Source organism: Calidris pugnax, unplaced genomic scaffold (assembly GCF_001431845.1).
Source record: "Calidris pugnax isolate Ruff unplaced genomic scaffold, ASM143184v1 scaffold273, whole genome shotgun sequence".
Classification (NCBI taxonomy): Eukaryota; Metazoa; Chordata; class Aves; order Charadriiformes; family Scolopacidae; genus Calidris; species Calidris pugnax.
The window spans coordinates 2,095,862-2,110,088 of record NW_015094508.1 but is presented as its reverse complement, the minus strand read 5'-3'; the positions used below and the strand labels follow the sequence as shown (position 1 = coordinate 2,110,088).

Sequence of the window (14,227 nt, the reverse complement as noted above, 5' to 3'; positions counted from 1 at the left end):
AGCTTTGCTCAGCTGCGGAAGGGGACCAGGTTTGCTTCCTATGGAAGGCAGCCAGCTATTTCAGGTACTTTCAGGCAGTCTGTGTTACATTTCAGGTGAAAGTCTTTAGGGTAGCCAGTTCCTCAGCTCAAGTATATCTGTGTTGGAGCAGCATGTCCAACCTAGCTCATTTTCATGCTTCTCAGTCATAATGCATGCCAGCAGCAGACTGTGGGATCCCCTAAGCAGACCCATGGTAGATGTTGGCCTATTTTCCAGGTTTGCACCTGGAACCTTTTCCTGCCAGGTTTGAAGAGAGTAATACAGAAACCTGTCTGCAGTGGGAAGAGTTTCGGCCTTGATCCTAAGCTGCTGTAAATTAGGGGAAATGTCCCTTTTGATCTACCTGCTGGTCGCAGATGGGGTGTGACATCTTTGTGTGTTTATCATATTTTAGCTGGAAAAGGCACACCGGGACACCAGAAACATGTCTCCTGCACCAGGATGCATGGCAGGTGATTCTGTTAGCATCCTCAAGAAATCCATCGTTTAATTTGAGGGAAACTTCAATTCCTGGAGCAGAGTTAGATCTCAGAGCCTGGGTAGCCATCCTAATGCCTGTTGCTCTTGGGTAGACCAGTTCCTCACAAGCAAATACGTGATCCCTAGAGACTTCCTAGAAAGTAGTATCAGGCTCCTGAACTTCTTCCATGCTGAGTTGGTAGAAGAGCTGTAGGGGCTTATGAGGTTAAGCACAGGGTTACATGGTGAGGTTCCTTTCTCTGTCGATGAAGCTTACATTTCTGCTAGCAGTTGTTTTGTGATGCTCATCACTTCTTCCAAAGGCAGTGCTTGTGCACAGGCCACAGCATTTTCCCACCTCCTGACCCCAGATCTCAGGAGAACACTGATGGGCTTCCTTGTAAGCACAAAACTTGTGCTGAAAGCCGTGGGCTACTAATTCGATGTTGTTTAATTAGAGAAAATATCTAAGGCCAGGAGCTGCATATGTTGGCTCGTACCATGCCCTGCCCTGAAATGTTGAAATGGGGTTATTAAAAGAGGAAGAAAATGCATACCAGAATAATAAAAAAACCCCAACAACCGAAACCCCAAGCAAAACCAAAACAAACCCCCCAAAACCCAACCCAAGAGCCAGCAGCTAACTAACTGCTGTGTCAGAGTGCCGTTGTTTTCCTGCAGCTGTGTGGGATTTATCCCGTCTGTAGAGGTCTCCCGGCCCCGCAGAGAAGTGACGGGGGAGGCTGGGTCCGGGGGAAGGACAGCCAGCACCCTGGGGGGGTGAGCTGGCATCTCCAGCAGCTCCATGGGCCACGGCAGGAAGGAACTGCGTGATTTTGTTCACACAGCTTAAAAACGGGACTCACAGTCTCTTACCCGTAGTGTGCTCTCAGAAACTCACACATGTACTTACTGATTTTCATATACCTACATGTGTCTCCTTCGTCTCCAATTCTTGACCCGATTCTGGCCAAAGATGAGGAGTTGTACCAAAGCCAGAATAGGCAAATTATTTTGTGACGCTACAGCCAGAGGTGGTAACAAGCTCATATTCATTTAAAAACTCACCCAGGCTTCCCAAGAACTACCTGTTTTTTTGCAGAACTAACCTGAAAAGCTTTCTCACCTTCAGCTATAGATCTTTGCTTTACTGCCCCTTTGCAAATCATATGTACAACTCATTATCTCAGCAGTCACATACTCTGGACTGTATTAAATTCGTTATTTTCAGGATTTGTCAAAACAAAAGTGTCCTTTTAAACTTCTTCTGTATTTTCAGCTTCTGACTCGTTGCCAGCTGTTGTTTGTCAGGTTGATGGTGGCAGCCTTTGGAGCTGTTTCCCTGTGAACACACTGCACTGACCATGAATACTATCAAGTCACATCACATCCTTAGGGTCAGGTGCCTCTCTGATCCATCCAAAGTGGACCAAAAAAAAATGTACTGACCATTCTTTACGCTCATCACACTGCCAGCGCTGGTCCATTTTTGCTCAGATTGCACTGCCAGCTCTTCTTTACTTCGCTCTCTGGCAAGTTCTGTTACATTACAAATTTCTAACTTTCTTTTACTCCCACAAACTTTTATTATTTTTCCTCAGTAGTTTCAGTCTGATTTTCCTAAACCAAATCTCATTTTATTATCATCCTGTATTACTAATCTCTCTCAATCTCTTTGTACAGCTGTTCTGCTCACACTCCTCCCAAATCAGCATCCACTGCAGAAGGTATTAGCATGCTCCTTGCTCCTCCTGCTAGGCTAGTGATGCAGATTAAACCACCACAATAAAGGGCCTCTGAGCAGATATATGTGGTTGGACTGGAAAATTCTCATGATAAATTTGCAAGAACGAGTGCACGGCAGGGAGGGAGGCATTTCCTGGGCCAGCCCCTGCCTGCTCACACCTCCCCAGGACCACGGGGTTGTAAATGGCTGGCTCGCTCACCCCAGGGACAGGAGAAAAATTGCTCTACTAGTCCCAGAAAATGCCCAAGAGCAATGCAGGGGGCATTGCAGGATGGCTGCCAGAGACAGCAGGTGGCTTTTCATGCCTCAAAGAAGGGTACGGTACCATGACCAGGAAGTAGAGAAGGATCTTTAATAAATCTGCAACTTTGCCATGACATGCAAAAAAAATTGTATGTCTTCATCTCAGTGAAATTAATGTGGCTGAGTGAGGAAGGACAGTACTGCTGGGGAGTGCGACCCATCCTTTCAACTGCAGCTAGTCAGGAGAATGCAGCAATGGCTGTTTCTGCAACACTGGCTAAAGCCATTAAGTGAAAAGCTGAAGGAAAAAAACCCACCAGTATATCTCCTAGAAATACCTTTTTGCTACTTCTAGTCAGATCAGCATTTACAGATCATACAAAAGCATGTGCGCTGCTTTGAAATAATGTTAGCCTTATGTTATCTAAGTAATAGTCCTGCAAATGGCTGTAGTGGTGTTTGGAGGACATGGAGATTGACTCCTGCTATTCATGGCTGAATGTATTTAGTAATACTCTGTTTAAGAGGATAATGATGCCCTTATTTGCAGGTCTCTACTGTGGAGGTCGTTGAAGGGCAGTTTTGTATAGCAAGAATTATTTAAAAAGCAATTTATCTTTACTGGTGCTGGCTGTGTTGGCTACCCAAACAGAAAATGCACAGATGTGGTTCCCAGTGAGAAGTGGCCTCGCAGAAAGGCTACCACTCAGTGAGTGGCACAGGGCCAACAAGCAAAATGCAGGTGGGTAAAATCATAGAGTGGAAAAAATAAAGGTCCTTCAAGCTTCCCTCCCATGCCACTTGCCACCGCCTTTAAGGCCCCAGCCGAGGTGCTCACTGCAGGTACCAGCTGCCTGAAAGCTCCCATTTTCCCTGATGATCTCATTCCTGAGATCTCTTCAGGGATCACACGTGGGATGGGTGTGAGGAAACATGCCTTTCTTTTAGCAGGAAAAGCTGAAAGTCCATACTATTAAAGAAGCAGAACACTTAGAACATAGGTTTTGAGGCACTGAGTTAATTAATCACCTGTAATAAAGAACTGTCTGGTATATTGACCAATGTATAAATACAGCTGAAAGGCAGTACTACTTCTGGCATGATTTACTTACGTGCCTTGTTCCCATTGCCTAAAAATCTGGCCGGAAAAAGACGTGTCATTTTACAAACAACTTTAAGAAACTTTGCAGTCCAGTGGTACTTGTTGAGGAGAGAAGAGGCACTGATATTTTGCATGATGTAATACCAACCGGACAGAAAGTGGAGCAAGTGTTGGAAAAAGACAGCAGCCAGGTAGCTCAGCTCTAATCAGGCACTTCTGTTCAGCGTGTGCATGCAGAGAGACACAGTAGCCAACATGAAGTGAAACTGGCAGGAATTTTTAAATTGGCTTCCCTAGCCATTGCATTGGGCTGTGAGTAGTGAAGGCTAATACTTCCATGGTTCCCAACTGGAATATGAAACAAACCTGAATCTGGGTAGCCCTTTCTTCTAATCTCATTGTGGACATTTCTAAGAGCGTTTAATGCAAACTCCTCCTTGCATGTTTTCCAGCGTTGTTCCTTGACCTCCTACCTCTGTCCCTTGTCCCACGTCAGGCTCTCAGAGGTGGGCCCAAGCATCCCCATGCAAACTGAACCTCTGAAAGCCTCTCTTTCTCGTGAGGAAATGGTTGTAGTTAAGCTTTCGTTCGATGGACCTGGACGCAGACAGAAGAACAGGAAGGGATGAAGTCTACAGACCCACAGGCAGACACAGAGCCCAGTGAAGAGAGCTGCTTGCAGCTGCAGTTAAGAGCGTGAACGCTGTTTTGGCCAGCTCTGCTGCTGCCTTTCAAAGGCAGGAGGACGTCTGTAGCCTTTGGGCCACTTCCATCCCAGCAAACAGAGCCAGTCCTGTGTGTCAGGGATCGGCGCCAAGGCTTGCATTATTCACACCATGGCTCAACTGGACCCAGAGCAGCCAGGCTTCTCAGCACAAAAGTATGAGGCACCAGGAGAAGCAGACATAAAAGCTATTTCTAGAATAACTTGAGTTCTTCCAGCTGTATCAAGAAGATAAACCCTCTGAAAATACATCTTGCAAAAATGCCTTCTTCAGTCATGGTATTTAGATCAATATTGTGTTGGCTAATTTCCATCCTTTTAAAACTCAGTAACCCTTGCCTCTTATGTTTTAGGGTCATTTTAAGTGGCAGCATCGCTTAATGTATGACAGTATAACTGCAAAAAGACAGAGACCTATTTTAGTCTTGAAAAAGTGCCAGAGTTTTTATATATTCACTGACAGTTGGAGTTCAAAGGTGATGACAACATCATGCTTGGATATACTGAGAGTCAATCATTATCTGATCCCAACTGAAAAACAAATGCCAGGGAGAGCATGTAGGGGGAGAGCTCAGTTCAGAGCTGGTCTGAATGGTAAACCCCTTAATCCCAGCACCTGTGATAAATGCTATCCAGCATTAGCAGTTGGAATTAAACTTGGCTTGCAGGGGGCACTGGTGGATACAAACACTTTTGGGAACCTCTTAACTATTTCCTGGGGAAAGGCCTGACTTCCACAGTGTGAACTGCTTCAGGTGTCAGCCTCTTGGAGACAGGAGGGCCATCCAAGAGAACAAAATGCTAAGGGAAGTAATTATTCTTTCTCTCTCTTTTTTTTTAAACTGCTCAATCCATTAAGTCTCTCCTAAAAGGATTTCAGGCCAGAAATGACATTCACTGACTTGGGTAAAATAGTCAATTTCATACTTTTCACCTATATCCATCAACACATGCAAAGTTTAGGTTGTTTCTGGCAATCTTCCTGACATGGCATAGCCACAATGGCCTGCTTCGTCACACAGCTAAAACTGGGGGCACTTTGCCTTACAAGGCATTTTAACGCAAGACAATGAGCTTTTGGGAAGAAACTGAACATTGCACAGAAATGCTGAGTCCACAGCTTCATCAAACATGTTCTAAAGCTCTAGGAGGCCAGTCCTGGGTCAACCCTTTTGCTTACCAGGAAAACAGCACCTAAATAAATCCAGGAACTGTGAGTTGCATAACCTGACTCTTGCATGCTGTTGGAAGCTCAGATTCCTCCCCAGACTCCTGCCAGTTAAGGCCATTAGAAAGCAATGAAATCACTTAGAAAATTTTAACCCCTCATGTGTTGGTTTCTGATACTAATTTCCTACAGGAAGGGGGGGAGGGGAGCAAAGATAAAAAGGAAGGAATGTTTATTTCTGCATTCCTTTTCCTATACCCTTTTTTCCAGGTTTAAAAAAAAAAAAAGTATTAAAGTACATTTGGTGACTTTCCCCATGTCATTCGTCACCTAAGCCATTGGCCCCGTTTTTTTAAACCTTTCCACAATAGTTGTGCAGTCAGGACTTTCACGGCACCCAGGACTCCCATTGATTTGTGGAGGGAGAGTCAGGGACCTATGCCAACCCAGAAAATAACATTCACAGCCCTCTGCTCTGAAAAGCTCAATTCACAGGCGTTTCAAAATTTTTATTTAGCCTCAGGCTACAGCATGTACAAATACATATGTGTGCAAACCCAGCACAGTAGCAAGGCAGCAGTGCAGCAACAAAAATCATCGTTTAAAAAACTATTATGGGGGCAAAGATCTATTATACATGTTTCTAATTAAGGCATCTCCTACAGCAATACAGTGGCACTGCTGAAGAAGACATTATCAGGAAGCTCAGCACACTCAGATTTTGGTGCATAATCTACAGGCTTTATAACTGCTGTCACAGAATCACAGAATATCTGAAGTTGGAAGGGACCCATAAGGATCATCAAGTATAACTTCCTGCTCCCCGCAGGACTACCTAAAACCACTGTCATGAGATATAAGCCATAAGTTAAAGGTATTGTTACTAACTTCCTTAAGGAAGCACAACTAGACTGGTTTTGGTTAAACCAGTGCTAAACAAAAATTCTGTCTTGGCATTATACTGTTTCTCCACTAAACAAGAATTTAATCAATTAGATATATGCAAGCATGTATAAATATGTGAACTGGATTTCCTGTAAAATTACAAGTAGTTCTGGAGAGAGATTAAAGCACTCATCCTTTTTCTTCACTTCATCAGCTTGATTTGAGTAACTCCAGCACTATGTGTGTTTTAAACTCATAAAGACAAGCACGGATTATCTTGACTTTGCTTTCCAGACAGTTGTTTGAACTGTGGCAAGAGTTAGCAGACCAACAAATCTGAAAATGAAGCAAAAGCCACTCACACTTTGCCATGCTCAAAGTGGGGAGATCCAACTTGGGCTAATTCTGCTGGATGAGAAACCCACGTGGCTCCGAAACGAACGAGGAATTTATTGGGAAGCCTGTGCTGGTGTTGTGCACTGCATGTCACCAAGTCTGAGGTCATCAGGTGGATGCGCTCGTAGGGCACAGCTCCCTGCTCCACAGAGCACGGCTGGCAAAGCAAGGGGTCTTTGCTTCTCTTTAGATTTTTACAGCTGCTGCCGCCGCTTGCCATCAGTCTGGTGTCACCTTATTTTCACAGCGATTTAGCAAGTTGGGGACATACCTCTTTAACTAGCAGGTAGGACTCGGGTGAGACAGCACCCACACAAAATTAGATGCCTAGTGAAGACAGAGCAGAAAAGTTGGCAAGAGGTGTGCAATGGTAGAAACTGACTGACCTCAAGGTGTAAGGGGGGCATTGCGTGGAACTGCTGTGTGAAGACGTGTCCCCCCAACAGAGACACTTCACCTGCCCCTTTTCCAGGGGACCCTGCCTGGCACTGCTATCACACAGTACCTGGCAGAGCTCACAGAAACTTCATGCAGTGCAAGCCTCCAAGTTCACGCAGGCCAAGGGACTAGGTGGGAAAAGCTGTTTGATAAGGACTTAGGGAGGGAAGGAGGAAGGATAGAGAGGCACAGGAAGTGTACAGGTCCCTTGAAGAAAGGCATTGAAGCATGTTTCTCTGTCTCATCAGCTAGGTCCGAACTGACAAGGATACGGAGACACTAGCTTAGGACTTGTATGGTGCCATCTAAAAAGTGTCCCCTTCGTCAAGCTGCCAGGACTGTTTGGAAGATAAAGCTCAAATGATTTTATTTCAGTTGGTAACTACTTTGCAGAGAGCTAGGTCAAACTGCTTGAACACCATCCTTTGGTGACTCCCCCATGCTGCTGCACATGGCCAAGAGAGAGGCCACTTCTCTCCCAAACAGCAAAGGGTCCACCCTGTGCAGCAAGCGCAAGTCCAGTGAAGGTAGATCATCCTGGGCAAAGTTTTTTATTCTGCCAGTCAGCAGGAAAAAGGTGGTTTTGGAACCTCCAAGGGTTGAGCTACCCAGTCCTCTTTGCCTTGACTTACCAATCTGTCCAGTTGTAATTTGCAGCTTATCTGGATGATGACAAATCACAGGTAAAAGAGGAGAGGAGTAAAACAGCATAATGAAATTTTATTCTGAAAATATGGCAAGAGTCTAAGGCACTTCAAACATTTCAATACACATGACTAAAGTGAATGTGACAAGGTAATAGCATTCCATAAATATGCACCGAGAACTACGCTGAATTCCACTCAAGGGGAATATACAACTGGTACCTCTAATTTTACTCTCCGATAAACATGTATGGAGCTTATAGACTGACACAGTTAATAAAAATATGGTAACAGGACATTTAATTCTTCATGTAGTTTTTAATTATTAAGGAATATAAAATGTTGAAAATACTGTGCGAGTTAATTTTATAGATACTAGTATCTTTCATATAAAAAGTTATACATTATCCCCAATTAGCAACAACTTATTTAGTGAACTTCAAACCTGACACAAGGCTCTATCCCCAATACCTACCCACTCACCCACCAGCTCAAGATCCACGGAGCTGACTCTATAAGCAACTGCGACTTCTGCATGTTGAAGTAATTAAAAACATCAAAATCACATTGGAATGAAATTTATGAAAAGTTTACTGTGATAAAGTCTAGGCACAGTAAATATGTTTTAGAGTGATTAAAAACAGGCCACCGGGACATCCCTGTATGGATAGCTTTCAACGTCTGAGGCTGCACATGACACAGGAAAGGATAATCTATAGCAAAGAAAAACAGGATGTATGCCAGTGTACAGAAAGAGGAGCAGGTGAGCAAAAGAACAGTTCTGGCTAAGGTTCTCAGCTGAGCACTACTTAACTATATGCTTGCTTCAAGTTTACAGTTTTCTATCTTTAGCACTAGATCTCTGCTTTCACTTCGCTGGTGAGTTCAGGCACAAGACAATTACATTCAGTATCTGTCTCAGTAAAACAGTAACATTTAGCAGCTTAAAGATGGCGTAGAGATTTTTACAGATATTCATGCACGACTACTCAAACGTGGCTCTGTGGGTGGGACCAGGAGATGTCTTTCTGCTCAGCCTAGGAGTGCCCTAGAAAAGAGGAAAGAACAATTAATCAAAGGGAAATTATTCCAGCCAGCCGAATAAGAACATAGCACTCGCAGGCACTCTTGCCTTTAATTGCACAGATTAATCTTTCTTTCTTTCTTTCTTTTTCATTTTAGGAAGAACAGCGCCAGCTGTCATACAGTCTATAAATGAGAGTGCACGTTGTTTAGACAGTGAAACATTTAGCAGCAGTTTATCAGGAGGGTGAGTCGGAGCTTGGAGGTAGATATTTGCCAGAACACCTAGGACAGCTGTGACTCCAGAAACAGCTGTGTTTTGGTGACCAGGTCAATAATTAGCATTACAATGATGCAACAGCACCTCTGCACACCAGCCAGAGTCATTGAACCTTGCCAGTGTGCTATCTTCACCCCCAGATAAAAGGGAGGAGATATCCTTTAGCCAGAGTTCAGCCTTCTGTGGACAACCTGTATTTGAAATGTACATTCCACTTAACAGCATAAAAATTATCCAGTGAATAAACTTGAAAATTCATGTGCTGTACAGCTGTACAGCTGCTGGGAGTGGCAGTATGATTTTTTTTATGTTTTACTATTACGTTCAGGAGCAGCAAGTTAAAAAATTTAAACTGCAGGAGGCTGTGTACTAACCGGTGACTGGGTTTTGGAAAAGTTGACATGGGCATAAAGGAGAACCGCTATGTCCTTATGTCCAGCTTCCAGGGCTATTGAAAGTGCTGTGCTGCCATCCTGAGAGGAGAAAGGAAGAAATAAGAGAATTAGTACTTGTGTGCATTAACAGACCCCAGCCCACTGAGACGGGGAGTTGCGAAGCGGAGGCCCCACTGCTCAGACAGACAGTTGGGCTTATTTAGAGTCTTGTTTCACTTCTTTTATTATAATTAAGTGACAATAAGCCTTACACTGCTGTTTTATGAGGCAGTCCAATTGTCAGAGGCCTCATAATTTCTCTCAATGAGTCGTCTCGATTATTGCTGAGGAGGAATGAGCATGCCATTACCACAATAACGTTACATGTAGTGCTGTGTAAGACCAGTGATTTCAGAAGATTGGTCTGTCTGAGAGAAACTACAGTGTCAGCAAAGAGTGGAAGGTAAGATAAGGGAGGGACAAATGCTAACCAAATGTCATGATAACTGCTGTGTTATAATGATAATTGTTGTGTTATAGCTCCCATTAACACTAAGAGTGGTTTGATTCATAATTCCAAATGCTCCTCGATGGAAGTCTTAACTACAACCAGATGGACTTTCGACCAGATGGTCAAATACTGCACCTCCATTTCTCAGAAGATCCTGATTTCAGAAACCATAATTGTTGAGGCTGCTAGAAGCAAAGACTGCTTCTGCCTAAAGGGTAATGTATTGACCTGCTGTTTTCCCTTTAGACCATGTTTGGTCCAGGAAGAAGTGGATGTCAGACAACCTGTGATATGAACCTCTCAGCTGTCAGAGAGACACACTTGTATGAAGCTGACACATCCCCAGTTCTGCCTTCCTTGCTTCTTTCCCTTCCTGAAATTGGTGCAACATATGGCCACGACCCCCTGCTCTCTAATAGTGTCTAAATTACATGGCAGGCAGTTACAATCTTGGCACAAATCTTACACTGGCTTGCTGGTCCACTGCCTGCCTTTTGGCTCTTGCACACAGAATTTTCCACAATAACGCCAGTATTTGATATGTCTTCTCATAGGGATCGCTTCTTATGTTGGCTCTCTGAGTGGAGCATGTTTTCCAGCTGCTGCCGTAACACTGGTGTAAGAGAGGTCAGCACCAGTTTAGGGAAACTGTGAACCCATTTTCCAGGACGGGATATGATGGACAGCATCCAAGTGGAAAATCTTCTTATGAGACTATAGGGAGCGATTATACATAAATCTTAATTGTCCTGAGCAGGCGTGGAGCTAGAAGAGCTGTCCACTACAGTGCAGTACACTGAATGCACTACAACTGAACAACAAAAACTCCACCGTTAACACCAGGAACAGCCAAGTTCTTAAAGAGAGATGCTGAATCACCGTCAGTGGCACGCACCAGTAGGAGGATGAAGCTCAGCTTACTAGTGGATCATGCTGACTGGAAAAGCATCACTGTCACATTCAGAATAGCTAGGATAATGCCAAAAATCTCGTAATCTCTCAGCACAGACAAATCCATTGTAAAATGAGTAAGCAGCAGACAAGCTGTGCTTGGGAAACAATATCAAAAAACAGTATCAAATAGTTACAGGCTGTGTCTCCTTGAAGACTTTAATTATTGACTTGGTGATTAATAGTAACCTAGATCTGTCCCACAAGGGTTTGTTCCTCTGAGGTCTTCTTAACATTTTCCCCTCACGCCAGCTGTTACACACTGCTGGCATCATCGGGCAACTAAGCCAGCTCCTGCAGCAGGTGAGTGAGTGAGCAGAAATGATGTCTCTGCCTGTCTGCAACAGCTCCAACAAATGACCACCCACTGCCCCCCCAAATCCCAAACCTGGGCTCTGTTCCAGTCACCAGTATGTGAAAGCAGTAAGAAGAACAGGAAACATACCCAAGAAGTGGTGCTGGTAACGAGAACACAGTACTGGCAAGAAACCAGCTAAATCAATATTTTCAAGCTTGAGAAGTCTTCAGATCAAACTGTCTGCTGACAGGGTAGGCTGCAATGATCCTTGCAAACAAGAAATATGCAACTGTCTCACTTGGCCTGAAGTGACAGCCTGTACCTGCTTACTGTCAGGACAACGTAGCTTCATGACTGAGACCAAACCTGTACTCTCAAAAGTCACGGAGCAGATACTGTGTGAACATCCTGTGAAGAGAACTGTAGGGCTGACGTTTGCCATGGACACAGAAATCAACACCAGAAAGGCCATTAAGTCACCCAATATGGTCCTAACTGAAAACTGGAAGAGTCCCGGGAAAGGGGGAAGGAATGTGAGAAGCGAAGATGTTTTACCATGAGCTAGCAAATAGTTTATCTCTTCTGGCCACTGCACACCTACAGCTAACCACAAAAAAAGCTTCTGGCTAGGTCTGTTAGAAAATCAGAGATACTAGCCAAACAACCACAGCACTTGCTACCACTAAGCAGAGGAAACACGCATTTGGTACTTTGGCGTTGTGAGTCAGAGATTCACATCAGTAGCTTTCAGCAGCTCTCCACTGCATCAAAAAAATTAGACAAACATTCCAGAGTGGAGAAGCACTATCTGGAAAGGCAACTCACATTGTCCTCCAGGGTGCCATTACACCCAGGCTGAGCCAGCAGCAGTTTGACGATCTCTACATGTCCGTGTTCACTAGCACACATCAGAGCTGTAGAGCCCTCGTCATCCTGGATATTGACGTCTGCACCACAGGCCAGTAAAGCTTTAACCATGTCTATCCGCCCGTGACTCACAGCCAGCATCAGCGCCGTCTGACCAGCCTGTGTGGAAACAAGAGGAAAACCTAAATCACCACAATCAGCGGCCAAGCATGCACACTTCTTTTTTTGGCACTGTGCTTCTTTTGGGGAAGGGCGGGAAGGGGAAGACTGTTATTTTCTACAGCACTCGCAAGGCTCTGCTTGACTTAAATACCTTTTATGTACAATATATCCCACATTCACATAGCTGTTTATTAAATTAAAGGAAGACATTGGATCTATTTCCAGACATCTGGAGTTCCTTGGGAGGAACTAAATGGTACAGAATTTGTAAATGCCTCCTAAAATTCAGTAATGGTTCTTTCATGTAGTATTGTCTTCGTTTTCAGAAGAGATCCAGACCTGAGGTTTAACTGTTCTTCCGTGGCTCCATTCTGTATATAGCAATAAAAAACCATATACACACACATGAAAGACCGCAGAGGGTGGGGGTGGACGAGTGCTCAAGCTGAACCGCGGGAGCAGGGATGGGAGTGTGGAAGGAAAGATAAAAAGCCACAGGAGCGGGAATGGTGTTGTTTGACTGACCTGGCTGGCTTTAGCATTCACATCCCCGCAGCTGAACAGTTCCTCCACTATCCTCATGTCTTTCTCCGCTTCCACAGCTGCAAGCGCGGCAAGCATGATGGGGGTATAGCCAGCCTTGTTCTGATGATTTACATTACAGACATCTGCAGAGGGATGAGATAATTTCTTTGGAAAGCAGGAACCCAAAAAGCAGCAATTGTGCTAATGAACTGAATAAACTGTTAGTAGAGCAGCCTATAAAAAGAAAAGGCAGCAATTGCTCTCATAATGGAAGCAATTCAAGGGAAAGTGGAGAAGGAAAAAAATAAACAGGGGCACTCTTGAGCCTGAGAAACAAAAGGATTCTCTTCTGCTATGTGTGCAACACAAGGGAGAGAACAAAGCCATTTTATGTCATCATTTGGGGCTTTGTGCATTTTTTAGTTCTTTTATAAAAGCAAATGGTCTGAAATCTGACATGACCACTGGGGTCCGAACCCCAGGAATACCACCACGAGACTCTTTAAGCTCCTCTCCTGAGGGAATGCACCCTGCAAAACAGAAACAGCCCAGTAACATAGAATTGTCTAGGTCGGTCAATGGAAAAGCTGTTTCTCCTCAGCACAAACATTTTCTTGTAATCAGTGTTATTTTAAAGATCTGCAAGTGTACTTTGACATGTTTTGGAGCTGCAGAAAAAAACACCTTTAAATTAAAAGACTTTTTCCAGCTCTATGAAGTATTTGACTGCGAAGAAAAGTACTCTGGGAACAAATACAGTCAATTTCTCTGATTAGTGCCAGCAGCTGACAAGAGTTCTCCTTTTTGTTTAGGTCTAACCTCCAGTCTGTTAGACTGTTTCTGTTCCTAAAATTCCACAGAAATCCAGCAGGGTTTATTAGTTTACCAGGCAGCAGGGCCTTCAGTGTGCTCATCTTATTGGAAAGCAAAGACTCAAACTTTATACATAAACTAGTGTCTCTAGACGTGGGGTTAAATTGCACCACAGATATCTTAACAAGCAAAAATGTTTCAGGAAATTCTTCAGATTTATTGCCAAAGGCTTTTTTTTTTCCTTTAAGTGAAAAGAACATTGCAGAAGCAATGTTCTCATGTGCAGGTGTAAGAAAATGCACAATTTTTTCATATTCCATAGACATCACCTGTGCTACGTTATAACCAGCAACGCACCCTTACTTACAGAGGTCACTTCTGGGAATCCGCAGAACATGACACTCTGCTACATGCATGCATTACTTCACAAGTAATACATAATTCTTGGAAGTGATGCTCTCCTATGTTGGCTAGACTACTTTAGCAGAGCTGCATCTTCTGAGGTCCCATTTCAGCTCCTTTTCTACATGGCTAATGAGCACAGCTCTTTTCCAATTTGTCCTCTTGGTAACACT

At 44.0% G+C, this 14,227-nt stretch overlaps 1 protein-coding gene across 5 annotated transcripts in view; it reads right to left on the bottom strand.

Moving 5' to 3' along the window:
- Positions 1 to 7,904: 7,904 nt before the first annotated feature.
- The window catches only part of KANK1 (KN motif and ankyrin repeat domains 1), a 132,066-nt gene continuing 125,743 nt past the window's right edge, over positions 7,905 to 14,227 (bottom strand). For all 5 annotated transcript variants that reach the window (XM_014965047.1, XM_014965045.1, XM_014965046.1 and 2 more), the window contains 4 exons: positions 12,840 to 12,982; positions 12,111 to 12,311; positions 9,526 to 9,624; positions 7,905 to 8,896 (listed from right to left, as the gene is read on the bottom strand). In XM_014965047.1, the coding sequence (XP_014820533.1) occupies positions 8,834 to 8,896; positions 9,526 to 9,624; positions 12,111 to 12,311; positions 12,840 to 12,982 (506 nt within the window). In that variant the 3' untranslated portion in view covers positions 7,905 to 8,833. The remainder of the gene's footprint in view (positions 8,897 to 9,525; positions 9,625 to 12,110; positions 12,312 to 12,839; positions 12,983 to 14,227) is intronic.